The sequence below is a fragment of the Neofelis nebulosa genome, chromosome 4 (assembly GCF_028018385.1).
Source record: "Neofelis nebulosa isolate mNeoNeb1 chromosome 4, mNeoNeb1.pri, whole genome shotgun sequence".
Lineage (NCBI taxonomy): Eukaryota > Metazoa > Chordata > Mammalia > Carnivora > Felidae > Neofelis > Neofelis nebulosa.
In genome coordinates this window covers 164790181-164817136 of record NC_080785.1, presented here as the reverse complement: position 1 = coordinate 164817136, position 26956 = coordinate 164790181, and the positions used below count along the sequence as shown (strand labels likewise).

Below are 26956 nucleotides of genomic sequence, written 5' to 3'. Positions count from 1 at the left end.
AGAATCTATTTTGTAAGAACTCCAAGTGTTTTTTAACCGCAAGATTAAGGACTTTTCTCTCATTTCAGGGTTGCTCAGACTTTGCAGCACCTTAGAATTACCTGGTAAAATTGGAAAGGACTGGTGTCTGGACCCCAGGCAGGATCAGTTGTATCTGTAGATTAAGGGAAGGGGGTGTGGAAGGCAACAGCACTTTGAAATTTACCTAGGCGACATAAATATTCAACTAATTGTGACAGCCACAGCATTAAGGTTGGAGAACAGCGAATTCATGGCAATCAGTGAAGAAAGAACCAATTAAATTACTTTCTGGATCACCTGGTGTGAGTAGCTCCTTGAGATGGGTGACTTCAGGGGTGGGCGGCACGAGGAATTCAAGAATGTGGAATGGGGTGATGGGCTCTTAAGAGTAGGAGACAGCTTAAGGAAGAGAATAACAATTCTGGATAGACATTATCTCTCCGTGCACTGAGAGAAGAAAAAGGGGTAGCAGGAACAAATGCTCTGAGCGACTCATTTATATTTGTGATGTTTAATGTTTTTTTAAGTTGCAGTTTATTTATTTATTTTAAGAGAGAGAAGGAGAGTGCAAGTGGGGAAGGGGCACAGAGTGGGGGTGGGGAGAATCCCAAGCAGGTTCCACACCACCAGCACAAAGCCCGATGCGGGGCTTGAACTCACAAACTGCAAGATCAAGCCCTGAGCCAAAGTCAGATGCCTAACCGACGGAGACATCCAGGTGCCCCTGTGATGTTTAATATTTTAAACATTGTGATGTGAACAGCGAACCAAGCTGTGATCCTTGCTCCCACAAGGCTGTCCATTGTTGCAAGATGCACCACGGATTAATTTTACCGATTTATATGTTTATTTACAGGCAAGTGCACAGCATAGACTCTCCAGTGCGTGATTCAACACTAGATTTCTAAGCTCCATCCCCACTGTTCTGTCAGTTATATTTGTAGATTCCTGTGGCTGTGCGGAGGCATGTTGGCTGCAGAAACCACAGTATCTATTCATTCCCCAACTGGTGACTAGGTATGAGGGGGGTCTGATAATGACAATTTGATATACATCTACATTGTGAAATTATTACCCCAGTAATTAATATATCCATCACCTCACTTAGCGGTCATGTTCTTGGTAACACTTGAGATCTACTCTCTAAGCGAATTTCAAGTGCACAATAAATAATTATTAATTATAATCACCTTGGTCTACATTAGGTCTCCAGAATTTATTCATCTTATGACTGAAAGACTGTACCTTTTAATCAAATCTTCCCTTTCCCCCCCCCCCCCACAACCGAGCCTCTGGTAAACTCGACTGTATTCTGTGTTACTGTATGTTTGACTCTGTTTTTTTTGAGATTCCGTATAAAAGTGAGATCTTGTAGTATCTGTCTTTCTGTGTCAATAGAATTGCTTTTTGTGTCAAAAGCAATAGCACGTGCTTTTAAGGCTGGAAACAATCTGATCATGTACAACTAGTGGGTGGGACAGCTTGGCAAGGTCTCTTGAAGTTGTGCATGTGATTACCCTTTCTTTATATTTCACTTAATATAATATCCTCCAGGTTTATCCATGTTGTTGCAAATATTTCTTTCTCATGGGTGAATAATATTCATAAATATGTATATATACATAGGTTATATAATAATCACATTTTCTTTATTCATCTGTTAATGGACACTTATTTTGTTTGCATACCTTGGCTACTGGGAATATAATGCTACAGTGAATATGGGAGTTCAGATATCACTTCCAGATAGTTATTTCAAGGGCCGCTGGGTGGCTCAGTCAGTTAAGCATCCGACTTTTGATTTCAGCTCAGGTCATGGTCTCACAATTCATGAGATCAAGCCCTGCATCAGGCTCTGCACTGACAGTGCAGAGCCTGCTTGGGATTCTCTCTCTCCCTCTCTCTCTCTGCCCCTCCCCTGCGCTCTCTCTCTCATTTTTTTTTTTTAAAAAGAAAAGACAAGACCATCCTTTCCCCACTGTGCATTCTTACTTTGTTGAAAATTAGTTGACTATATGTATGGGTTGATTTGGGGACTCTCTGTTCTATTGGTGTATCTGTTTTTATGCCAGTACCATAATGCTTTGAACACTATATTTTTTTAATACAATTTGAAATCAGAAAGTGTGATGCCTCCAGCTTTTTTTTTTTTTTCCTCTTTGCTCAGAATTGCTTTAGCTATTTGGGATATTTTGTAGTTCCATATGAAATTTAAAGTTGTTTTTTCTATCTGTGAAAAATGCCATTGGGATTTGGATAGAAATTGCATTGAATCTGTAGATGGCTTTGGGCAGAACGGGCTCTTTAATAACTATCTCATAATCTATGAACACAGGATATCTTTCGGTTTATGTATGTCTTCTTCCATTTCCTTCTGTGTTTTATACTTTTCAGTATTACAGATCCTTCACCTCTTTGAAATAAGAAAAAAATGGAACGCAACAAGCCAAAATGGTATGAGCCATGCCTGTGGTGTGGCAGAATGAGACAGAGAGGGTTGAACCAAAGCAGTGAAAAATCAGAGAGAAACTGTGGCCGTACAGAGTCCAGAAGTGACAAGGAGAGAAAGAGGGAGCTGAGGTCAGGGAGGACAGAGCCAAGGATGGAGAAAAGAAGCCTAGCCTGGCCAAAAAGCTTCCAGAAGTGGCAGATCGCACATTGCACCCAGGCTGGATTTAGAGTGGGCCCTATATGCAACGACTGGTGTTCTTGTAGGAAGAGAAGACACAGAGACATAGAGGAACAGAGACCCTGTGAGAGATTCAGGCAGAGACTTGAGTGATACTATCGCCAGAAGCTGGAGACTGTAGGCACCGCCAGGAGCTGGAAGAAGCAAGGAATGATTCTCTGCTGTTGATAAACCATGAATCGACTGTAGGACTCCCCCATTTATGCCCACTCAAACTATCAAAAGCTGATAGTACGTTGTCTTTAAAATCCTAATTATCACCTGGCTTATCATACGGATGTCCTGGAGATCAGTGACCATGCCAGATGCCATCATGTAAACTTTCCAGGTCCCCAGTTATCAATCTGAACACTTTTTTTTGGCAGTTTTACACCTTTATTTGACAATCACTGACTAACTATCATCCATATTAACTGTCTGGAGATTTTTGTGAGTGGTGACAGGCACACAGGTAACCAACATATAGAGCTGGTCTGGTGAATCTTCATCCTCATTATGTATTCCGGACTGCCACACACAGATACAGGATGGAACATTCCTTCTTCCTTTGGCCCAGGCAGCTTTGTTCAGCTCACATCTGGAGTTTCCATCTCCTTCGTGGCAAATGTCCAGATCTCTTTGAATGCCAGAGGGCACACTTCTGGAAACCCACTCCACGAACACACTTGTGAATGTTGCTGTGTTCTCTGGACCCTGCCTCCTTGATGGCAGAATGGCCCTTCTCGCTACCCTTCTTTGTGGGAGCCATTCTGCCAGGTCCCGGTTGGAAAGGAACACCTTCATTTTTCAGTATAACTCCCTGGAATCATAGCCTACATCTGGGAACCGGCTGGGAATGATTTAAATGCATGGAGGAGAAACCCCAACTAAAATCAAGATAAAACAATTTAACAGAATATACAAATGGGAAGATTCAATGAGGGAAGAAATCAGCTGTTAATGGGAATAGAGTAGATTATGTCCAGACACAGATACATGCAGAATACAAATGAGGGGGGGCAGGGGTACCTAGGTGGCTCAGTTGGTTAAGTGTCTGACTTCGGCTCAGGTCATATCTCACGGTTCGTGAGTTTGAGCCCCGCATTGGGCTCTGTGCTGACAGCTCAGAGCCTGGACCCTGTTTCAGATTGTGTCTCCCTCTCTCTGCCTTCCCCCGCTCTCACTTTGTTTCTATCTCAAAAAAAAATAAACATTAAAAAAAATTTTTTAATGAGTGGGGGCAGGTCTTTCCCTGCCAACCCCCACACCCACCCCTACTGTGCTCTCCTCCCAGGTGGACTCAAACCCAGGCAGGCACTCCTCCTCTGTGACCTCACTCAACTCTGACTCCCAGAACTCCATATCTGGCAGGTAAGACCCTGTGTACTCCAGCTCCAACTCCTGTGCCATATAGGGCCCTGTGCCTGGATCCTACTGGGCTAGGGTGGGGCCATGAGATGTCCTCCTACCCCAGGACATTGGATAAGAAGATTAGCTCATCCTGAAGAGTCATATCTGCCCCAGTCCTGTGCCGGAATGAGCCTCTACCACAAAGCTGCTTGCTCTGGGAGGGAACTTTCACTAAGTTAAATCCAGAGCCTGTTGTAGGAGGCACAAGACATGCCTGTCCGCCTCCTCTCACTCTCTATCCTTTTGTGTTCCTGTCCTTGACCCTCTGAAATCAGCCTTCCTCCCTTGCCTCTGCCAAAACTACTCTATCAAAAGTGTAAGGAAGTCCAGAAAATGCCGGATCCTTCTTTTCCTTCCTGACCCTAGTGAGAAGGTCTCCCCCTCTGACTTCTGTAATATTCCACCAAGTATTTGTTCGGCACAAATAATTACAACATTTGTTAACCGAATGAATTGCCCATAAATAAAATGAAGTGTTTATTGGATCATTCCAGCATGTCCTATGCTGTGAGGCAGACAAGTTTCATCCAGAGCAAAGGCACTGAGCCTGCTGGCAAAGCTTTGTCTTCTCTCTTATCACATGAAATCCAATCTCTTACCCACCAAACCACCCACTATTTCATGTCTTTGTGTCCCAAAAGAGTTTAATAAAGAGCCATCTTACTATAACAAAGCATGGTGGCAGGGAGCGAGAAACAGGGTTGACAATGCAACAGAAAGCGGAACGTGCCTCACTGGCGAGTACCCTCCCCAGGGCCACCCCACTTGACCCTTTCACACAATCTTCTCCTACTTTTCCTCTAGTTGTCAGAACGTCCCTCTTGGCTTCTGGCTCTCTCTGCCTCCCTGGCAAGCCTGTCTGCCCCCAAGGCCTCAGCCAGCCTGTCTCTTGCTTTTCTCACTTTCTGAGTCTGTCTCCAGATATCTCCGAGTGTTACCGGTTGTCTGTAGACGGGTGGTGGGGGACAGAAACCCACCCCGGGGACCGAAGATGGCACTGTGCAGAACTCAGGTCTGCCAGGTAGAGAACCAGCACCACCCACACCACCCAGCGCAACTACCTGTAAGGTATTTGTAAAGTCCAAAGTACTTAACATCTCCCCATCGCTGCTGCAGGCCTGGAGGCCCTGCAGTCTTCTGTATGCACAGATTTGCTGGGGCTTCTCCAAGGTTCTGTCCCATTGATTGTACCTGGTCTCATTGCCAGGATGAGAAGTTATCCTTGTGACCGGCCTCTCAAAAATGCAGCTGGTCCGCCTTACAGGAAGTGCAGCCCTTTCACGACACCTCTGCTTGGACTCAGCTAAATGGACTTGTCTTTTCTTCTCTGAAGTCCGGGCCATCATGTTTATTTTGAGCTTCCCCTTTGAAAACAAAATGAAACAGGAAATTTGAATAAGATGGGGGATGAAGGCCACCAACCACAAAGAATGGTCTCCACTCATCTGTATCTTCCACCCTCCTTTATCCACAGAGAAAGGTGTCTCTAATGGCACCGTTGTATCGCCATCATCTGGAGGGTGGTTAACACTCAAGATTTCTGGACCTCAAGCCAAGTAGGTCTGGGGTGGGGCCAAGAATCTGCATGTCTAAGGGTTCCCAGGTGATGGTGATGCTGGTGCGAGAACAGTTCCTGGGATAATATCAAAGAGATGTGAGTCAAGGACAGAAAGCTTGAGGTCATTACCCAGTGCCAACTCCAGACCCTTTCTTCTCCACCACCTTCCCTGTAGGATGTGCCCATCTTACCACACTTGTCAATGTCAACCACACGCATGCTGGCTCCCCTCAACCCACCGTCATTTGGACACAGGGATCACAGGTTTCTTAGTATCCCAAGGCTTCCGGCTTGCAGTATCTCTTAACTGGGGTCTAGGACACATAACAACCTGGTTCTCCTACCTCTAGTGCCTCATCCTCAGTGAGGTCTTGCCCCTCCCAACCCTTAGATACTCACTCACTCTCACTTGCACACTCAAACCCCATCGTCACCCAACTATCCTCCTGTTCATGAATAGATAACCAGAAACAACATATTCCCATCACACGTTTTTGTTTGTTTGCACAAAGACCTCCATTATAAAACCATTTTTCAAGGTTCTGGGAAGAACATTCTCCGTGCTCCTCCCTGTTAATGTCAGCTCCTCTTTCTGACTTAACACAACAATCGATGCTTCTTAGAGGTCAATCCTGCTCTCACATTTGTTACACATCCGCACCCCTGTCTAGGCCATTCATCCGTTTCCCTGGCTTCCAAATACAATTAATGGAACTAGAAATGCCCATAGAGTCAGTGCAGATCTGACTCTGACCCTGATACCCAATATCCACTCTCCCACTCACCTCATCAGTAATGACACTGATGACTCCACGAACAGGGACCAGCTCCGAAGTTGAACCAACCAATTCCCCCCAAAAATTCACTGCTATCTCAGTGCCCCCAAACCCACTTGCTAGTACTAATGTCCTGTGTAAACGTGAGTGTCATTCTGGCCACACCACACACTTTTAACAATAAACCATACATCCGCCCTCCTGAATTTACCTAAAGACTCAACTTCCGAATAATTCTTGAGCACTTTCAGTTTCCTATAAAATCCCACATCCCCGTTGACCTTTCCTGATCCAGCAACCAAAATTACATTTTCTGTGTTGATTTTTTTCAGCGTTTACTTGTATATGTATTACTATTTCTTTCATATGGCTTTTCTACAAACTGGATACTCAGCAAAGAGATGTGTACTTTAATGTTTAATTACACATGTGCAGTGGTTACATCCATAACCACTTACTGTTTCACCATTGAAGGCACTTGGATTTATTTACAGAAAGAAATTATTCAAACTCAAAAAAATACTTTCTACACTTTTTAAATAAATTCACTCCACCACAATTGCAATGACGTATCTCTCTTGTGGCATACTGCACTAAATCATCACTGTCCGAGATTTTTTAATCCTTTCTCTCTGGAATTTATTATAGCAATTCCCCTTAGCCACCGTTTCAGGTTTCAGTTACCTGAGGTCAACTGTGGTCCGAGGTCCAGAAGGAACGGTCTTCCTTCTGATGCATCAGTTGTGGTCTCAGGCTACATCACAGTGCATACCAGCACTCACCTCACTCCACCTCATCACCTAGGCATTTGATCAATCTCATATCATCACAATAAGGTGAGTATCGTACAGTTATGTACTCTGAGAGAGACTACATTCACATAACTTTATTACAGTATATTTTTATAATTATTCTATTTTATTATTGTTGTTAATCTCTTACTGTGTCTACTTTATAAATTAAACTTTATCATAAGTATGCATAGGAAAAAAACATATATAGGATTCAATACTCTCTATGGTTTCAGGTATCCACTGAGGGTCTTGGAACGTGTCCCCTGGGGACATGGGAGGAGTGCTATATAAGACTCTAATCACAATAATCTGTTTAAACTGCAAACCTAATCAATATGCCTTTCCTTTTAAACCTATCATTTATTTTTAAAGGGAAGCCACAAATCTCATTTCATTCCTTTTGTCCTGCCATAATTATTATTATACCACCCCTTTCAATACTCAAGAGGTCCCAGTTTAGAGGAAAAATTGTTTGATCTTCCCATTTATAGAGCACCTAATATATGCCAAGTTGTGCACTAAAACCAGAATTTAACTTAACAAAAATCACTGCCCACCCCACCCCACCCCCATTTATTTTAATCTCAGTAAGAGGAAAGAGTTAATACACAGAATAATGAGTATCTAATATCATGTCAGGTATAATTAACTACTGTGGTAAACAGGCTGATACAGACATAGAGAAAGAGAGGGGTGGAGGAGGAAAGTAGGGAGGGATAACAGGACAAAGAAATTAACTACAATTATTTTTTTAATTTTTTAATGTTTATTTACTTTTGAGAGAGAGACACACACAGAATGTGAGTGGGGGAGGGACAGACAGAGAGGGAGACACAGAAGCCCAAGCAGGTCCCGGGCTCTGAGCTATCAGCACAGAGCCTGACGCAACCCACGAACCTTGAGATCATGACCTGAGCCAAAGTCGGACTCTTAACCCACTGAGCCACCCAGGCACCCCAGAAATTAACTACAATTATTGATGAAGAGATTAAGGTGGGACTAACTGAGGACATATTTGAGCAAAGAATTGAATTAAAAAGAAAAAAAAAAAAAGACCAAGCACATGTGGGTAAAGAATTTTCCAGAGAGGGGAACAATGTAAACAGTGGAGGACAAAAGGCTACTTCCACTTCCTGGTGATATTGTTGGTTAAAACAAAACCACCAAACAAACACATCTAAGCCTATTTTCCCAAGAAAACTTCATATACTAAACAGTAATAATGCAACACCTTGAACATTACTTAAAAAACATTAACATCTGGGGCGCCTGGGTGGCGCAGTCGGTTAAGCGTCCGACTTCAGCCAGGTCACGATCTGGCGGTCCGTGAGTTCGAGCCCCGCGTCAGGCTCTGGGCTGATGGCTCGGAGCCTGGAGCCTGTTTCCGATTCTGTGTCTCCCTCTCTCTCTGCCCCTCCCCCGTTCATGCTCTGTCTCTCTCTGTCCCAAAAATAAATAAAAAACGTTGAAAAAAAATTTAAAAAAAAAAAAAAAAAAAAAAAAACCATTAACATCTGAGGGATGCCTAGGTGGCTCAGTTGGTTAAGCCTCTGACTCTTGGTTTCAACTCAGGTCATGATCTCATGGTTTGTGGGATCGAGCCCCAAATCAAGCCCCAAGCTGGCTCTATGCTCACTGCACAGAGCCTGCTTGGGATTCTCTCTCTTTCTCTCTCTGCCCCCACTCCCCAACTTTAAAATAAATAAACTTTTAAAAAATGAACACCTAAGAAACAGATTTCAATTAAGATATCTTCTTCCTTTAAAATCTCCTGTCAGCTCACTTAAAGAGGTTTCACGGAAGGAGAAGTGCACCAGGGCTCCTGGGTGGCTCAGTTGGTTGAGCGTAGGACTCCAGCTCAGGTCATGATCTGGCAGTTTGTGACTTCAAACACTGCATAGGGCTCTGTGCTGACAGCTCAGAGCCTGGAGCCTGCTTTGGATTTTGTGTCTCCCTCTTTCTCTGCCCCACCCCCCACTCACAATCTGTCTCTCTTTCTCAAAAATAAATAAACATTAAAAAAAAAAAAAAGGATTGGTATACCAATGGGCACTCATGTCAACAATATGGACTCCACACTCACCAGAACGGGCTGGTCTGGAGAACAGATGGGTACAGTTTCCTCCATGGCTGCCAAGTTGTCCTGATGCCTCCACTCCTGATGTGAGAACCCATGGCTTGCTGGAAAATGTGTGACTTCTGCCTCTGAGCCTGAGGCCCGTTTTATGGAGGAAGGGAGTAGATAATCCAATGAGTGGATAATGGAGAAGCAACATCCTGTCTCCTATCAACTGGAGTTGAGCAGTTGCAAAATCTTTTTATACAAAGATACAAATATTGGGTTTCCCAGCTGGCCCACTTGGAGGGGCATTCGACTCTTGATCTTGGGGTTGTGAGTTTGAGCCCCACATTGGGTGCAGAGATTACTTACATAATAAATAAACCTTAAACATACACACACACATACACACAGATGTGGGGCTATTGACATTGTCAGCTGTTGTAGATGAAATCATTAAATACATTTGTGTGTGAGGTACATTTGTATCTTGTGGTTTCTGTCCACATTTTAATGTTTCCTGTTTCCTCCCACTATGGATACAGTCCATAAAAACAGAAATGGAAGTTTCTATGTATAAAAATTTTCATACAACTTATGTTTTATTAGGAAAAAATTAGAAACTGTTTAAATGTTTCTCGGTAAAGGTATGTCCAAAATATTTATTAACAATTCTATGGAATATATCACAAAGACATTAAAAATAAATTAATAATTTGTGCATTTATAATTCATCTTATTGCCAGTAAATTTGAGAGTATTTCAACCACCTTACACTTTCCCTACCCTTTGACCTAAATAGTTAATGTTCCTTCACTCTCTTCATTTTACTGAGTTTGATTTAACTCTTTTATTATTATATTGTTCCCTTAATAAACTTACCAGTTGCAACCATATATAAATCTTTATGTGCTTAATGATTAATTATGATTCCTTTATTTAATATAGTCTAATATAATTACTTTTACCACCTTCCCCAAATGCTAATACCTTCCAACACTTCCCATTACATTTTTAAGCTTTCTGACTTTGTTTTGCTGTTCTCAGGCACCTTAATCCTGCATGGTGGTAGGGTCCCCTCCCTAAGGAAAGAAAAACAAGCAAACAAACACGTCAAGGCAACCTGGATATATGTGTAAGTAACAACATCCCTCATGACCTTGTAACATGAGACCACTTAATCAGACTACATGTTTGTGTGTTACCATATATGGGAGACACAGAAGTAAAAAATGTAGAACAAAATTATGCCATGACCATGTGGTGTTTGGAGCTCAGTTCTTTGGGTACGAACCCAACTGAGTTGTTCTGGCACGAATAAAGTTGCTTCCTGGAAAGAAAAGACTCGGGATCACGACTCTGTGTGAGAATCCCACTACAGTATATATTTTAATCTCCAAGAGAGATTTCCAGAATTGCCTCATAAAGCAAAGTTCATTTGGGGGTGCCTGGGTGACTCAGTCGGTTAAGCATTCGACTTGGACTCAGGTCATGATCTCTCTCTCTCTCTCTCTCAAAAGTAAATAAACATTAAAAATTTTTTTTAATTTATTTGTAATTATAAATTATCCTTTCCTTCTCTTTGTTCCTTCCTGCAATCCTGGTTTTCAATCTGGAATTCCACTTGTTTGGATTAAAGAACTCACTCTAGTATTTTTTTCTAATTCAAGTGTGCTAACAATGAAATGTTTCATTTTTTAAAGTCTTTCTTAAGACATCTTAAAAATTTTTTTAATGTTTATTTATTTTTAAGAGAGAGAGAGACAGAGCACGAGCGGGGGAGGGGAAGAGAGAGAGGGAGACACAGAATCTGAAGCAGGCTCCAGGCTCCGAGCTGTCAGCACAGAGCCCGATGCGGGACTCGAACCCACGAACCATGAGATCATGAGCTGAGGAGAAGTTGGACACTTAACCCACTGAGCCACCCATGCTCCCTTCTTTAGCATTTTTAAAATGGTACTCTGTTGATATCGATCTTATTTAGGTTTTGTTTCAATAGTACCAGTTAGCCTTTTTCTTGTTTATTTGGCCTCTGCCTTCTCTAAAATCTGTTTTTAGACAATGGCATCTCCTGTGTATTGACTTTGCTTACATGATGTTGACTTAATTACATCCGTGGGGTGATACCTTTCATCAACGTGGAACAGACTGTGGGTCCTCCCTTCTGACCTCATCCTTCCCCATGATCTCTGCTCTCCTGATCTCGTTTTTCTTTTAACTCTGTCCTGAGCTTACTAATATCATTCACCCTGTAGTTTTGTTGGGATATTTGCTCTTGAACCGTCTTCTGGTTTAGTAATCTTGCGTTTTGCTAGAAGGAATCAATTCCTTCTTAATTATTTAAATCCTTCATTTTCGTTCTACCATAAACATAATACATAACTTCAAAAAGAGAGCAGAGCAGTTTCACAATGAGGAGAAATGTTTTCATTTTGAAGCGGAAAAATACAACTTGAATCATAAGCTTAAATAAGTTCATCAAAATTCACCAGTAAGACGGGGGGCGGGGGACGGGTAGTGGACAACCTGGGCGAGAGAAGAAACTGGCATTATGTACATCTGGTAAAGTACATCAAGCCGAATTATGTAAATAATTCTGTCCAATAAAAAATAAAACTGAACACCCACTAGAAAAACGGCTCAACTGGGTGTTGTATGGAAACCAATTTGACAGTAAATTTCATATATTAAAAAAATAAAAATAAAAAAAAGAAAAAGAAAAAAAAGAAAAAAAAGAAAAACGGCTCAAAAATCCTAGAGCTAGGAACCCCATCAAAAAAGGATAAACAAATACAGAGTTAACATGTTTTAAAAAAAAAAACTGTTTAGTTTCAAGGAAATGCTAATAAAAGTCAATGAGACCCACATTCGCTGAAATGAAAAACCGTAATCCTACAGGCTGCCCGGGCTTATCGGGGACAGTCAGATCATTCCTGCAGGGAGAGTGAGAATCTAAATTAGCAGAACCGCTTTGGAAAACCAGCAGCACCCAGTGAAGCCGTACGCACACCTGTGTGTTTCAGGTACACACACATCCCCAGCACTGCGTCCGCAACCCACAAGCTCTGGTTGGGTCCCAGCGGCTGGAGGCTGAGCAGCGCCCGGCTAGAAACTAATCCAACGTGCGTCCGCGGGGACGGACATTCTCCGAGGCGTCTGCACCCACCCAACTCCAGCCATAAGAACGTACGAATTACTGGGATTGAAGAGTAAGAACGATCTCAGAAGTGCGACGCTGAGCCACAGCCCCTCGGGAACAGCCCTAGGACCGCGGGTCCCAGGTGAGGATTGACGGCTGCTCCAGGACCACGCAGGCAAGGCCCCCTGGACACTGGCGCCCCACATCCAGGCCCCAGGGATTTCCAGCAGCCGTGGCTCCAGGTGGCTGTGGGAGTTACTGCAGAGCGCAGGTGCTCGCTCCCAGGGCTGCTGGGGGAGGGTGGCTTGGCTGGCAGCTCCTTCCCCAGACACCACCCCTTTGAGCCTCCCCCGGAGGAGGCCGAGGACTCAGCTTTTCTCCCCAGGGGAACGGGGGATGTGGGGGTGTCTAGGGGCTCCGTCAGGTCAATACGGGAGGGGAATCAATATTGGAGAGGGATCCGTCTCAGCCCAGAAAGCAGTGCAGAAGAGGAGTGCGAGGCTCCCTGAGGCCACCAGCCCCTCCCCCGGTCGGGACCCTCAGCCAACCACTTCCCGGTGATCTCCCCCTCTGCCCTGAGCACCCTGGTCCTCCAGCCTCTCTCCAGCCCCGCACCCCCCGGGGCTGCCGCCAGCTGCCCAGTCCAAGGATGCGCGTTCCGGGGCCTGGGGCTCTGGCCCCGCTTTGCGCGCAGACCTCTGCCTCCCTCGGCGAGTCGGGGGCCCAGAACCTGCGGTGTGACCCATCGCAGACCACCCTCCCAGGCCTGCAGATGACTCTTCCAAAGGGATTGCCCCCGAGCATCCACCCCTCGGTCAAGAATTGGCACACGCCCTTCAGGAACAGCAGCCGCCTGCCTCTTTTACAGGGTGTACAGGACCCCACATCACCTGCACTTGGGGACACCACAGACGCAGATACTGGGGACTCTCCCCCAAACCTTTGCTCTGCAACAGATGCTGTTGTGAGATTTAAAAAAAAAAAAAAGACAACCTACAGTTTGGGGAGAAAATATTACAAATCTCATTCATCACAAAGTACTACTAATATACAGAATAGAGAACATTTCCTAATAGCTGGGGGGGGGGGGGGGGGGGAGGGAGGGAGGGAGGGAGACCCAGAGGGAAAATACAGGAAAGAATTCAACAGACATTGCACCAAGAAAAGCAGTTGAAAAGCTGTCCAACGTCACTCCACCTGAGGCCAATGCAAGTGAAATCCACTGTGAGATACTACAATCCAGCCCTTATGACCCTAAGGAGGACACTCTGGGGGCGGTATACAGCAGCTGGAACCCCAGCCCGTTCCTTGTGGGAATGCAAACTAGAACAACCACTCAAGGAAAATGGTGTGTAGTTTCTTCCTTCATTTATTATACACTTGCCGTTCACCCCACCTTTCCCATTCTGAGATACTTGAGAGAAATGAAAACATATGTTCATAAAAGCACCGAATGCCAAGGGTAACAGCAGCTTATTCACAACAGAGGATGTGACTCCAGGGTCCCTCAGGGTAAATGGATGGATATTCAAATGGTGACCCATCCTTCACAGGGGATGTTCCTCAGCAATGAAGAGGACAGGACTTTTAAATTTGATTCCAAGTTTAAGTACAGTTAGAGTTATTGCAAATACTAATATTTGATTTAGCTATTTGAAAGATTATACATTAAGTGTGGGAAATTTAGCTCTGAGTCTTATTTTTTTTTTAATTTTTTTTCAACGTTTTTTATTTATTTTTGGGACAGAGAGAGACAGAGCATGAACGGGGAAGGGGCAGAGAGAGAGGGAGACACAGAATCGGAAACAGGCTCCAGGCTCTGAGCCATCAGCCCAGAGCCTGACGCGGGGCTCGAACTCACGGACCGCGAGATCGTGACCTGGCTGAAGTCGGACGCTTAACCGACTGCGCCACCCAGGCGCCCCAACTCTGAGTCTTATAACAGTAAATCTTTTCATATCTACATACAGATCAAATGTATCTGATCAAATTTAAGTTTGGAATCAGATACACTGTATCTGACCACACACTGGATTTCAAAGCTCTGAACGAAGACAAGTTATAACATATTTTACTCATCACTTTGGTGTGGATTATAATTCAAGTGATAACACTGGGTTTCTTGAGCTAAATAACATGTTTCAAAAGCGTGCTTGATCACCTTGTGTTTATTTTTGTCAATGTGTTTGCTTAAAAATTGGAAATGACACGTAGCGTAGCAGTTGTCATATTTCTGTTGGGCTTGGCTAGACAAAGCCAAGGATAGCTGAGCCCACAAGAGTGGGTAGGGTTGATTTCCCAAAGGAAAGGAAGTTCTACCAGCCCCTAGAGAGTGCCATCCACCCGCCCTCCTGCCAGTACATGTGTGCATGCACACACAAACTCAAAGTACCAGCATTTGCTCTCGCTCGCTCTCTCACATACACAATTTGTAACACAATTACACAGGCACACTCTAAATTGGCCTGGGATCAACCCCAAATGTCCATCAGAATTTCTCAAATGTCAAGAGGCTGCTAATCTAAGACGGCCTTGTAGCTCCAACCAATCACATCAGACCTTGCTAACAAATCCGCTGGTTCTGCCCCATGTGACAACACATGAAGAATCCCCCCAAGACCTCATTCTGTCCCCAAACTCTTCCCCTTTCCTGAGACCACAGGAACATCTCCAAAGCTCAACCTCTGTGAGTGCCCACCTTCAATGTTAGTGGTGTTTGCATGCTTGGGTCCAAGGAGCGTCCAGTGTTGGCTCCTAACAAGGGTTTGCACAGAACTTGAACATGCAGCCTGTGACATCTGCCTCCATGTGTTCAAGGTCTCTCATGATGCAGGATGGAGACAGAGGTAGAAAGAAAGGGGCTGGTGTGGGTCAAGTCTCCCTGTGCCAATACATTCTGGTATACTTGCTGGGGAATCTAGAATTCTTTTTGTTTGTTTATTTTTGAGAGAGAGACCGAGAGGCAGAGTATGAGTGGGGGAGGAGTACAGAGAGAGGGAGACACAGAATCCGAAGCAGGCTCCAGGCACTGAGCTGTCAGCACAGAGCCTGACGCGGGGCTTGAGCTCACGAACTGTGAGATCATGACCTGAGCTGAAGTCAGATGCTTAACCCACTGAGCCACCCTGGCGCCCCTATAGAATCTAGAATTCTAAGTCTAAACCTGGTCTTCCAGGCTGTGACGAAGATACATTTGCAAAGTAGGACAAGGGGAGTCCTTGACTTGGGAGTGTGTTTGCTATGAACATCTAGGTATGTGAGTGGTACTGGCACCATTTGTAACCTTCCTCAAAAACCTGACAATCTCATAAGAAAGAGCACAAGGGGAAATAAAAGAAGTAGAACACAGGATTCTACTTCTTGTAGAATAATAGGATAGTATTTTAAAATATTGTGCAACATATACTTTCCAAAGATAAAGGTTGAGTTTCCAAAGTCAAGCCAGTCATTCCAAGAATGAGAGCCCAGGGTCTTCCAAATAGGAGACCCAGTTAGTGAAATGAACACCCAATGTCTCCTCTTCTTTGACTGTTGCATCTGAGCAACAGTATCTCCTTGCCTTGTCTTCTAACACTTGGACTCATGTAGGTTCTGTCTTCAGCCCAGAGCTCCTCCCCTTGCTCCAGAAAAGGCTGAGCCAAGCCTGACAACCATCTCCACTCCCACCCCATAAGTCCCCTCCCTCCCCGCCTGAAGAACTTAGAAATCCTAAGCTTTGGCCTCAAAACACTGAAAAGGCTCCTGCCAATCTAAATAAGTTGGTCTGGGATGCATGGTTAGGCGCAGATTAGAGTATTTGCAATACATGCAACAACATAGTCCCATCTGTTTACTCATCACTGTTATGGAGTCTCTCTACACATGTGCTCATGCAGAGTGCCAGTCACATGTTTCAGGAGCTTAAAAAGTGTAGGAAGAATATATGTATTTAATTTATTTGTGATACATGGGTACAGACCTTGTGATATGTCATGTGTCCCAAGCATTTTCAAACGTCAATTCCTTTAATACCCTAAATAACCTTACATTCCATCTACTCTTAAGATCAACATTTGACAGGGGTGCCTGGGTGGCTCAGTTGGTTAAGCATTGGACTTTGGCTCAAGTCATGATCTCTAGGTTCGTGGGTTCACAGATTGGAGCCCCATATCAGGTTCTCTGCTGTCAGCATGGAGCCCACCTTGGACCCTCTGTTCCCTTCTGCCCCTCCCCCCATGCCCATGAGTTTTCATTCTCTCTCTCCCTCTCTCTCTCTTTCTCTCTCTCCTCTCTCTCTCAAAAATAAATAAACATTAAAACAAATTACCAGGGGCACCTGGGTGACTCAGTTGGTTAAGCCTCTGACTTGGGCTCAGATCGTGATCTTGCGGTGCGTGAGTTCGAGTCCTGCATTGGGCTCTGTGCTGACCACTCGGAGCCTGGAGCCTGCTTTAGATTCTGTGTCTCCCTCTCTCTCTGCCCCTCCAATGCTCACAATCTCTCTCTCTCTCTCTCTCTCTCTCTCTCTCTCTCTCTCTCTCTCTCTCTCTCTCTCAAAAATAAATAAACTTTTTTTAAAAATTTTAAATCACCAATTAATTGACAGAGGGAGAATCAAGGCAAAAACAAGGTATGTAACTGACCCGAAGTCCCATACCTACTAAGGGGTGGAGCTAAAATTTGAATATAAGCCATTTAGTTAGCTCTTTATTCCGTGCTCATACATATGACATTTTCTTCCCAAGTCTTCACGCTATAAAAAACTTTCATGTGAAGCAGTTATGTATTTCTTATCCAATAATGTCATTATTTTATATGTAAGTGAAAAACAAAACACCCAGAGAGTAAACATTCTCACACATACACACCGAAGTTTAATTCTACTAAAATCTCTTGTTCCTGATACTTAAGACAGAAAACATTTCAAAATGTTTCTCCCCAGCCTGAGAGGGTCCCCCAGGAAATCCCATTGGCACCCTCTAATAAACAAAGGATGGGCTGAGAATGGGTCTCAGGGAAAAGGGTGACCTCAGGAGTTACCACTGAATCACACTATTGGTGTGAGAGCCTAAGCAAGTGGGATTTAGGCTCTATAGTGTTTCAGCCTAGGTGCTAATTTTCTAGATGTGTTTTGGAGGCTAGTGTTGAAGTACAGGAAAAAAGGATGGGTCCCTGTATCTTTGGGGAAATGGGAAGAGAGAGACAGATAGAAAGGAAATGACCATTTACCTCCACAGCATTTTGGGGTGGGGGAAATCCAGCCTAAAAGACACAGTCTTGTGCCTGGAGTAACTCAAGGGGTTGCATCTTCTTTGATCAAAACATACAGCCCATCTTCATGGACCTGCTTCATCTAAAAAGGATAAAGGAAAGAGGAAACACTTTAGTGGTCTTGCTTGACAGTGGTATTGGTGAGGGTAGTGACTGTGACTGGCTCATCTTTGCAGCCCCAGCAAATAGACTCTGGAACAAAATAAGCTGAATGAAGTCAATGGGTGGTTGGGCTTTTAAAGTCTAGAATAAAGTGCAGAAGGAGAAGATTTGCAGGAAACACTGGCCACTCTGGGGGATGGCCATGCTCCTTTTGTCCCTACATACTTGTTTGGGAACAGAATCCAAGGTGAAGTCCATCCCTTGGAGAAGCAGAATTTCAAGGAGGTAGGAGTGTGGTCTCTGGTGCTCAATAAAGTCAAACTTTGTCCAGTGTCTGGACATGTTGTCAATGAGAAGTTAAATTCTATCTGCCCCAAAATCATTAACTAGGCCTTAACAGAATTGAAATAAATATCTTGAAAAGTTATTCTGTTCATTGAAGTCTTATTCACAATAGCCAAGTTATGGAGATAACCTAAAAGTCCTCCTATGGATGAATGGATATAGAAGAGGTGGTGTGAATATATGTACATATAATGGAACATTACTTAGCCATAAAAAATGTAATCCTGCCATTTGTGACAGCATGGATGAACCTGGAGGGCATTTTGCTAAGGGAAATAAGGCAGACAGAGAAGGATAAATACTGAATGGTATTACTTATATGTGAAACCTTTTTTTAAGTCAATTTCATAGAAACAGGATGGAATGGTGGTTCCCAGGGGTTGAGAGTGGGGAAATGACTCCTCATTGTACCCTTTGGGCCAAAGGGTACAAACTTTGGGAAGGATGAATAACTTCTGGGAATCTAACGTAGAGCATGGAGACTACAGTTGACAATACTGTATTATATACTTTGAAGTTGCTGAGAGAGTGACTCTCTAATATCGTCACGACATACCATAAAAAATAATTATATGAGTTGATGGAGCTGTTCACTAACCTTATTTTGGTCATCATTTTGCAGTATATATGAGTATCAAATCAACATACTGTATGCCTTATACTTACACACTGCTGTATGTCAATTTCATCTCAATAAAGCTGTAAAAAAAAAAAGAGACACACTAACACAACTGGATACCTACATTTAAAAGGACGAAGTGAGAGGAGACTGAGTGGCTCAGTCGGTTGAGCTTCCAACTCTTGATTCTAGCTCAAGTCATGATCCCAGGGTCATGGGATCAAGCCCCGCATCAGGCTCTGCACTGAGCATGGAGTCTGCTTAAGATTCTTTGTTTCTCTTTCTCTCCCTCTGCCCCCTCCCCCGCTTGCACTCTCTTTCCCTCTCTAAAATAAAATTTAAAAAACAAAAATAAAAATAAGTAATAAAAAGATGAAGTTAGACCCCCTCCTTCACACCTTATACAAATATTTGCTTACGTCTTAGATATGACAACAAAAGGACAAGCAACAACAACAAAAAATAGATAACTAGGACTTCATCAAAATTGAGAACTTTTGTGCAAACAACACTATCAAGAGTGTGAAAAGACCACCTATAAAATTGAAGTCAATGGGTGGTTGGGCTTTTAAAGTCTAGAATAAAGTGCAGAAGGAGAAGATTTGCAGGAAACACTGGCCTGCAAAGCATAAAAGGGTCTAGTATCAGAGTATAATAAGAATTCTTACAACTCAACCACAAAAATCAGACAACCCAATTTAAAAATGGGAAAAAGCCAAGAACCATAAAATACCTAGGAATAAACCTAACCAAAGAGGTAAAAACTATGCTGAAAACTATAGAAAACTTATGAAAGAAATTGAAGAAGACGCAAAGAAATGGGGGGAAAAAATCCATGCTCATGGATTGGAAGAACAAATATTGTTAAAATGTCAATACTCCCCAAAGCAATCTACACACTCAATGCAATCCCTATCAAAATAACACCAGCATTCTTCACAGAGCTAGAACAAACAATCCGAAAATTTATATGGAACCAGAAAAGACCCTGAATAGCCAAAGTAATGTTGAAAAAGAAAACCAAAGCAGGAGCCATCACAATCCCAGGCTTTAGTCTGTATTACAAAGCTGTAATCATCAGGACACTATGGTATTGGCACAAAAACAGACACATAGACCAATGGAATAAAATAGAATAGATAAACCAGAATTGGACCCACAAATGTATGGCCAACTAATCTTTGACAAAGCAGAAAAGAATATTCAATGGAATAAGGACAGTCCTTTCAGCAAGTTATGCTGGGAAAACTGGACAGCAACATGCAGAAGAATGAACCTGGACCACTTTCTTACACCATACACAAAAGAAACTCGAAATGGATGAAAAACTGAAATGTGAGACAGGAAACCATCTCCTCTAGGAAATCCTAGAGGAGAAAACAGGCAACAACCTCTCTGACCTCAGCCTCAGCAATTTCTTACTCAACACATCTCCAGAGGCAAGGGAAATAATAAAAGTAAAAATGAACTATGGGGACCTCATCAAGATAAAAAGCTTCTGCACAGCAAAGGAAACAATCAACAAAACTAAAAGGCAACCAATGGAATGGGAGAAGATATTTGCAAATGACATATCAGATAAAGGGTTAGTATCCAAAATATATAAAGAATTTACCAAACTCAACACCCAAAAAACAAGTAATCCAGTGAAGAAATGGGCAGAAGACATGAATAGACACTTTTCCAAAGACATCCAGATGGCTAACAGATACATGAAAAAATGCTCAACATCACTCATCATCAGGGAAATATAAATCAAAACCCCAATTAGATACCACATCATACTGGTTGGAGTGGCTAAAATTAACAACTCAGGCAACAACACATGTTGGCGAGGATGTGGAGAAAGGGGAACCCTCTTGCACTGTTGGTGGGAATGCAAACTGGTACAGCCACTCTGGAAAACAGTGTGGAGGTTCCTCAAAAAATTAAAAATAGAATTATCCTACAACCCAGCAATAGCACTACTAGGAATTTATCCAAAGGATACAGGAGTGCTGATTCATAGGGGCACATGTATCCCAGTGTTTATGGCAGCACTATCAACAATAGTGAAATTATGTAATGAGCCCAAATGTCCAACTGATGAATGGATAAAGAAGATGTGGTTTATATATACAACAGAATACAGAATGCAATGAAAAAGAATGAAGTCTTGCCATTTGCAGCAACATGGATGGAACTGGAAGATACTATGCTAAGTGAAATAAGTCATCCAGAGAAAGACAGACATCATATGTTTTTACTCATATGTGGAATGTGAGAAACTTAACAGAAGACCATAGGGGAAGGGAAGGGAAAAAAAATAGTTACAGAGAGCAAAGCAAACCATAAGAGACTCTTAAATATAGAGAACAAACTGAGGGTTGATGGGGGGATCTGTGGGGGGAGGGGAAATGGGTGATGAGCTTTGAAGAGGGCACTTGTTGGGATAGGCACTGGGTGTTGTATGTAAGTGATGAATCATGGGAATCTACTCCTGAAGCCAAGAGCACACCGTATACACTGTATGTTAGCTAACTTGATGATAGATAGATGATAGATAGATAGATAGATAGATAGATAGATAGATAGATAGATAGATATAGATGTTTAAAATGGGCAAAAGACTTGAGAGGTTCCTGGGTGGCTCAGTCAGTTAAGTGTCCAACTTTGGCTCAGGTCATGATCTCACAGTTCATGGGATTGAGCCCCACATTGGACTCTGTGCTGACAGTGTGGAGCCTACTTGGGATTTGCACTCTCTCCTCTCTGTCTGCCCCCACCCCACCACCGCTCATAGTCTTGCTCTTTCTCAAAATAAATAATAAACTTTTTTTTAAAGTGGGCAAGAGACTTGAACAGACATTTCTTCAAAGAAGAGGTGTGTGTGTGTGTGTGTGTGTGTGTGTGTGTGGCCAACAAGCACATGAAAAAATGTTCAACATCATTAGTCATTAAGGGAATGCAAATTAAAATTACAATAACATACACTCATACCCTCTAGGATGGCTATAATTTTAAAATGAAAAATAAAGGGGTGCCTGGCTGGCCCAGTTGGTAAGCATATGGCTCTTGATCTCAGGGTTGTGAGTTTGATCCCATGTTGGGTGTAGAGATTACTTAAAAATAAAATCTTTTCGGGGCGCCTGGGTGGCTCAGTCGGTTAAGCGGCCAACTTCGGCTCAGGTCATGATCTCGCGGTCCGTGAGTTCAAGCCCCGCGTCGGGCTCTGTGCTGACAGCCCAGAGCCTGGAGCCTGTTTCAGATTCTGTGTCTCCCTCTCTCTTACCCTCCCCTGTTCATGCTCTGTCTCTCTCTGTCTCAAAAATAAAATAAATGTTAAAAAAAATTTTAAATAAATAAATAAAATAAAATCTTTTTTGGGACACCTGCGTGGCTCAGTCGGTTAAGCATCCAACTTCGGCTAAGGTCATCATCTCAAAGTTTGTGAGTTTGAGCCCCTCATCAGGCTCTGTGCTGACAGTTTGGAGCTTGGAGCCTGCTTCAGATTCTGTGTCTCCCTCTCTCCCTGCTCATGCTCTCTCTCTCAAAAATAAATAAACATTAAAAAAATTAAAAATAAAATATTTTTAATGGAAAATAAGTGTCGGTTAGGATGTAAATAAATTGGAATCCTTGTGGAAACGTACAATGGTGCAACCACTTTCACAAGGGTGAAAAATTGTTCAGTGGTTCATCAAAAAGTTAAATGCAAAATTACCATATAACCCAGCAATTCAATCCCTAGGTATATACCAAAAAGGGTTAAAAACAGATATTTAAACAAAAGCATGTACATGAATGTTCATAGCAACACTATTCATACTCACCAAAAGGTGGAAATAGCCCAAATATCTATCAGTGGGTGAATGAACAAATCAAATATGGTATATCTATACAGTGGAGTGTTATTCAGCCATAGAAATGCAGTGCTGATACATACTACAACATGGATGAATCTTGAAAGCATTATACCAAGTAAAAGAATTTAGACACAAAAGGTTATATAGGGGCAATTGGGGGCTCAGTGGGTTAAACATCTAACTTTGGTTCAGGTCATGATACAGCTCGTGAGTTCGAGCCCTGTGTGGGGCTCTCTGCTGTCAGCACAGAGCCCACTTCATATTGCATTATTTCATTTATGTGAAACATTTAAAATAGGTAAATGAATAGAGACAGAAAGCAGATTAGTGCTTGCCAGAGTATGGGGGGAATGGGCATGCTTAATGGGCATGGAGTCCCCTTTTGGGATGATGAAAATGTTTTGGAAATAGATAGAGGCAATGGTTGTGCAACATTGTGAATGTATTAAACACCATTGAATTGTACAGTTTAAAATGGCTAATTTTATATTATGTGAAATCTACTTGAATAAAAAAGATTGTCAGATTGAATAAAAAAACAAGACCCAGTTCTATGATGCTGCCTACAATAAATGTACTTTAATGTTTACTTATTTTTGAGGGGAGAGTGCAGAAAAAGAGGGAGACACAGAATCCAAAGCAGGCTCCAGGCTCTAAGCTGTCAGCACAGAGCCCGATGCGGGGCTCGAACTCACGGACTGTGAGATCATGACCCTGAGCCGAAGTCGGACACTTCACCGACTAAGCGACCCAGGCGCCTCAAATGTACTTTAAATAGAATGACATAAACAGGTAAAATTATGGAACAAAATATGCCATGCTAATACCAGTCAAAAGAAAGCTTAAAAGCTGCATCAATAAAGGAGAAAGTATATTTAAGAGCAAATATGATGCATCCATACATTAAGATTCTGCTTGATATCTATGATAAACTTGATAAACTAAGAGTGCATGCAACAAGAATGAATCTCAGAATAACAATGTTGAGTGAAAGAAGCTACACAAAAACAGAGTATATACTCTGCAATTCCATTTATATGAAACTCCACAAAATGCAAACTGATCTATGGTGACAAAGCAGATCAGTGACTGCTTGGAAAGGATGGGAGAAAGGAGTGACAAAGAAGCAGAAGGAAACTATTGGGAGTGATGTGTACTTTCACTGCCTCGATAGTGGTAATTGTTGTACACACATATACATAAGTCAAAACTCATCAGATTGTACACTTTAAATATGTAACCACCTTGTTGTATGTCAATTTTACCTCAATAAGGCTGTTAAAATATTTTTTAAGTTGACTATTGCCTAACAGCTGGATATTTATCCACAAGAAGTTAAAATAAGCACCCCTCCCCCCCAAAAAATATTAAGTGTTTGTTGACAAAATAACCAGACCCTGGTCAAGAGTGGACATCTTCATAAGACTCAAAGTTAACAAATATTTTATAAATACTGTTAAATTTCACACACACACCCCTTACCATTCAAAGGAGCAACTCACATTTTCAAGAATCTGGTGGTCTTCCATATATTCTCTGGCCCAACCACCATCCCAGCACACATACACACACACTAAACCTATAAAAATGAGGAGGTCACTGCTTCATATAGTCACACAGTCTCTTGGGGGCTGTCTTTGGCCTCAGAGAACCATGGGTTCAAGTCACAGCTCTACCACTTTCTGGAAGTGTGACCATCTGTAAGTTATTTTCCCTCTTGAGTCTTGTTTCTCTTACACATAAACATCATGAAAGTCCTACATCTCAAAAGCCATTGTTAAGGACAGAATAACATTCATTTAGCAGGTAAAATGGTCAACAAGTGCTCATTAGTACTAATATAATTATCAACAGGGAGATCTCAACTTTACAAAGCAGGGCCCTCTATTCATGTAAATAGTACTAAAGAATAGAGGCAGAATCTACTATAAGTGATTGGGACAGCTACCTTTGCTTTCCACAAGTCCATGGAAGGAAACATGAACCCAACAAGTCATAGGATGGGAAGAAGCTGGACAGGCCCTTAGCCTTGACTATAAGGCTCTGGTTGCTGGACCACAAATTGGTGCTTTGGGGAAATGGGAGCGGGGGAATGAAGAACCGCTGGGATCACGCCAGCAACCCCCTGGGTGGTCATCACTTTGGCCTGAGCCCAGCTCTGCTGAGCATTTTGACCAAAGCCATCCGCACCTCCCGATTTCTCAGACTGTAGATAAGGGGGTTGAGTGTGGGAGTGACAAGGCTGTAGAATAGGGAGACCACGTTGTCCTGGTGTGGGCTGTGGTAGGCACCCGGCACCATGTACATGAACACAGCAGCACCATAAAAGAGTCCCACTACCGTGATGTGCGAGGAGCAGGTGGTGAAGGCCTTGTTTCTGGCCTCCTCAGAGCGCATGCGTATAACGGCCCCCAGCACGTGGCCATAGGAGATGACAATGAGGGAAAGGGGAAGGACAAGGATCAGCACCCCAGAGGTGGACAGCGCCAACTCGTAGGCCGAGGTGTCTGCACAGGAGAGCTTCAGCAGGGCTGGGACCTCGCAGAAGAAGTGGTCCACGATGCGGGAGGCACAGTAGGGGAAGTGCAGAGTGATGGAGGTCTGGATGGAGGCATTGAGCACACCTGCCAGCCAGGAGGAGCCCACCATGAGCAGGCACACCTGACGCCTCATGAGCACAGGATACTGTAGAGGGTGACACACAGCAACATAACGGTCATAGGACATCAGGGCCAACAGGATGCCCTCAGCCACACCCAACAGGGTCAGGAAGAATATTTGAGCTGCACAACCCTCAAAGGAGATGGAACCTTCTCCCTGCAGGAAGTGGGATGCCATCTTGGGGATGGCGACCAGGGGAAAGCCAACATCAAACACAGAGAGCTGACTGAGAAGAAAGTACATGGGTGTGTGGAGCTGGGAGTCCATGCGGATCAGGAAGAGCAGAATGGTATTGCCCAGGAGGCCCACGGTAAACGTGGCAGCCACCAGGGAGAAGAGTAGCTGACGTGAACCTGAGTGACTGAAGAGGCCCACTAGAATGAAGTCAGAGGTCACTGACTGATTCGCATCCCCCATGTTTCACACAACGTACTTTTGCTGTAGGAAGGATACCAATGGCAAGATGCCTGAGTGGGGATGGCAAATAAGTTTCTACCCACGTGCCAACCGCCTCCACTTGGTAGTGGCTGCCTGGAGAAGTATTACAAGGTCACAGCTAGAATCAGCGGTTGGAAATGCCATAATCAGGGAATGACGTCTGTCACAGGCATGGGATGGGACAGCAACAACTTGCATCTCTGAACAAGATACTTGGTCACACCCTAGTAAAGAGCGACACACTGATTCTTGAGGTCCAAACATTGAAGTCCAAGTCAAAGATGATGAGTCTGTACTGGGTCAAACTGAGGGTATGAATCTCCAGAGGGCGTGAGCCACAGAGGGTGGCTATGGGTGACAGCAGGTTGGGGAATCAAACAGCCTGGAGTTGGGTGGGGAGAGGAGTTGTCAGTCAGCCCAGCTGTTATTGGTGATTTTGTTGCATTGGGTGAAGAGTAGTGACCTGTGGACAGTCTGACTCAATTTCAAGGAAGGTACCAGGCCTAGAAGTTTGTCTCTAATATCACCTGGGCGAATGAGGCAGACAAAAAAGATGATCGCGGATTAGAGGGAGCTACACACTTAAACTGGGAATACTTAATTCTCCTGGCACCCTCCAAGCCTCCGGGCAAACCGAGCTTGCCCTGGAATCCCATGCACCACCCACAACTCCAACAGTGGGCAGTGCAAGACCAAAAGAATGTCTATTCCCAACTGCAGGTAATTAGAGAATCAACAAGACTGGCCATTTAAGGGCAAGTGGATTTTACAGAGGGCCTCACTGGAGCTCTTTTTCCTAAGGCTGCCACCCTCACTCAGAAGGCCTTAAAGGCTGTTTAATTATCCAACATCCTGATTTTCCCATCACATCCAAGCTCCCAACCTACCATTCACCCATGCATTCAATAAAATTGGGCCTAAGATAAGCTGGGCATAAGATATCCAGAGGTGAAGCACCCTAGGCAAGGTCCCTCTACCTGCACCCCACATACTCCATCAGGATACTGATGACAAACAAGGAGATAAATGGACAAGATCTTTGTGATAGAGGGAAAGTACATTGAGGGAAGTGAATAGGATGTTCTGTAGGAAATGACTGCTAACACCACAGGGCGTAGTCAGAGAAGTGTCTTGGGAGAGATGCCCTCAGTATCTGAAGAGCTTCTATGAGAGGGATGCTGTGTCAGGGAACCAAGTGCCTCCTGATACTGGGAGGTGAATGTTAGTGAAGCCAGATGGGTGCTTCACCCTAACAAAGAACTTTCTAACTG

General features: G+C 43.4%; 1 protein-coding gene and 2 long non-coding RNA genes across 4 annotated transcripts; 1 reads left to right on the top strand and 2 right to left on the bottom strand.

Annotated features, from left to right (window-relative positions):
- The first annotated feature begins 33 nt into the window (after positions 1 to 33).
- LOC131510729 (uncharacterized) lies at positions 34 to 13406 on the top strand. 2 transcript variants are annotated; one of them, XR_009261164.1, is made up of 5 exons: positions 34 to 323; positions 3984 to 4060; positions 7095 to 7269; positions 10334 to 10421; positions 12185 to 13406. It is a non-coding gene; the product is annotated as an uncharacterized LOC131510729 (long non-coding RNA). The 2 variants fall into 2 exon arrangements; XR_009261165.1 differs by lacking the exons at positions 7095 to 7269; positions 10334 to 10421; positions 12185 to 13406 and adding an exon at positions 5307 to 5392.
- Positions 5389 to 18168, bottom strand: LOC131510730 (uncharacterized). Its single transcript, XR_009261166.1, has 4 exons — positions 17634 to 18168; positions 9311 to 9438; positions 7118 to 7233; positions 5389 to 5463 (listed from the first exon to the last, which is right to left on the bottom strand). It is a non-coding gene; the product is annotated as an uncharacterized LOC131510730 (long non-coding RNA).
- A 6554-nt stretch (positions 18169 to 24722) lies between these two features.
- LOC131508514 (olfactory receptor 2Z1) lies at positions 24723 to 25863 on the bottom strand. Its single transcript, XM_058723537.1, has one exon. The coding sequence runs from the start codon at positions 25662 to 25664 to the stop codon at positions 24723 to 24725; it is 942 nt and encodes a 313-aa protein (XP_058579520.1). The 5' UTR covers positions 25665 to 25863.
- Positions 25864 to 26956: the final 1093 nt, after the last annotated feature.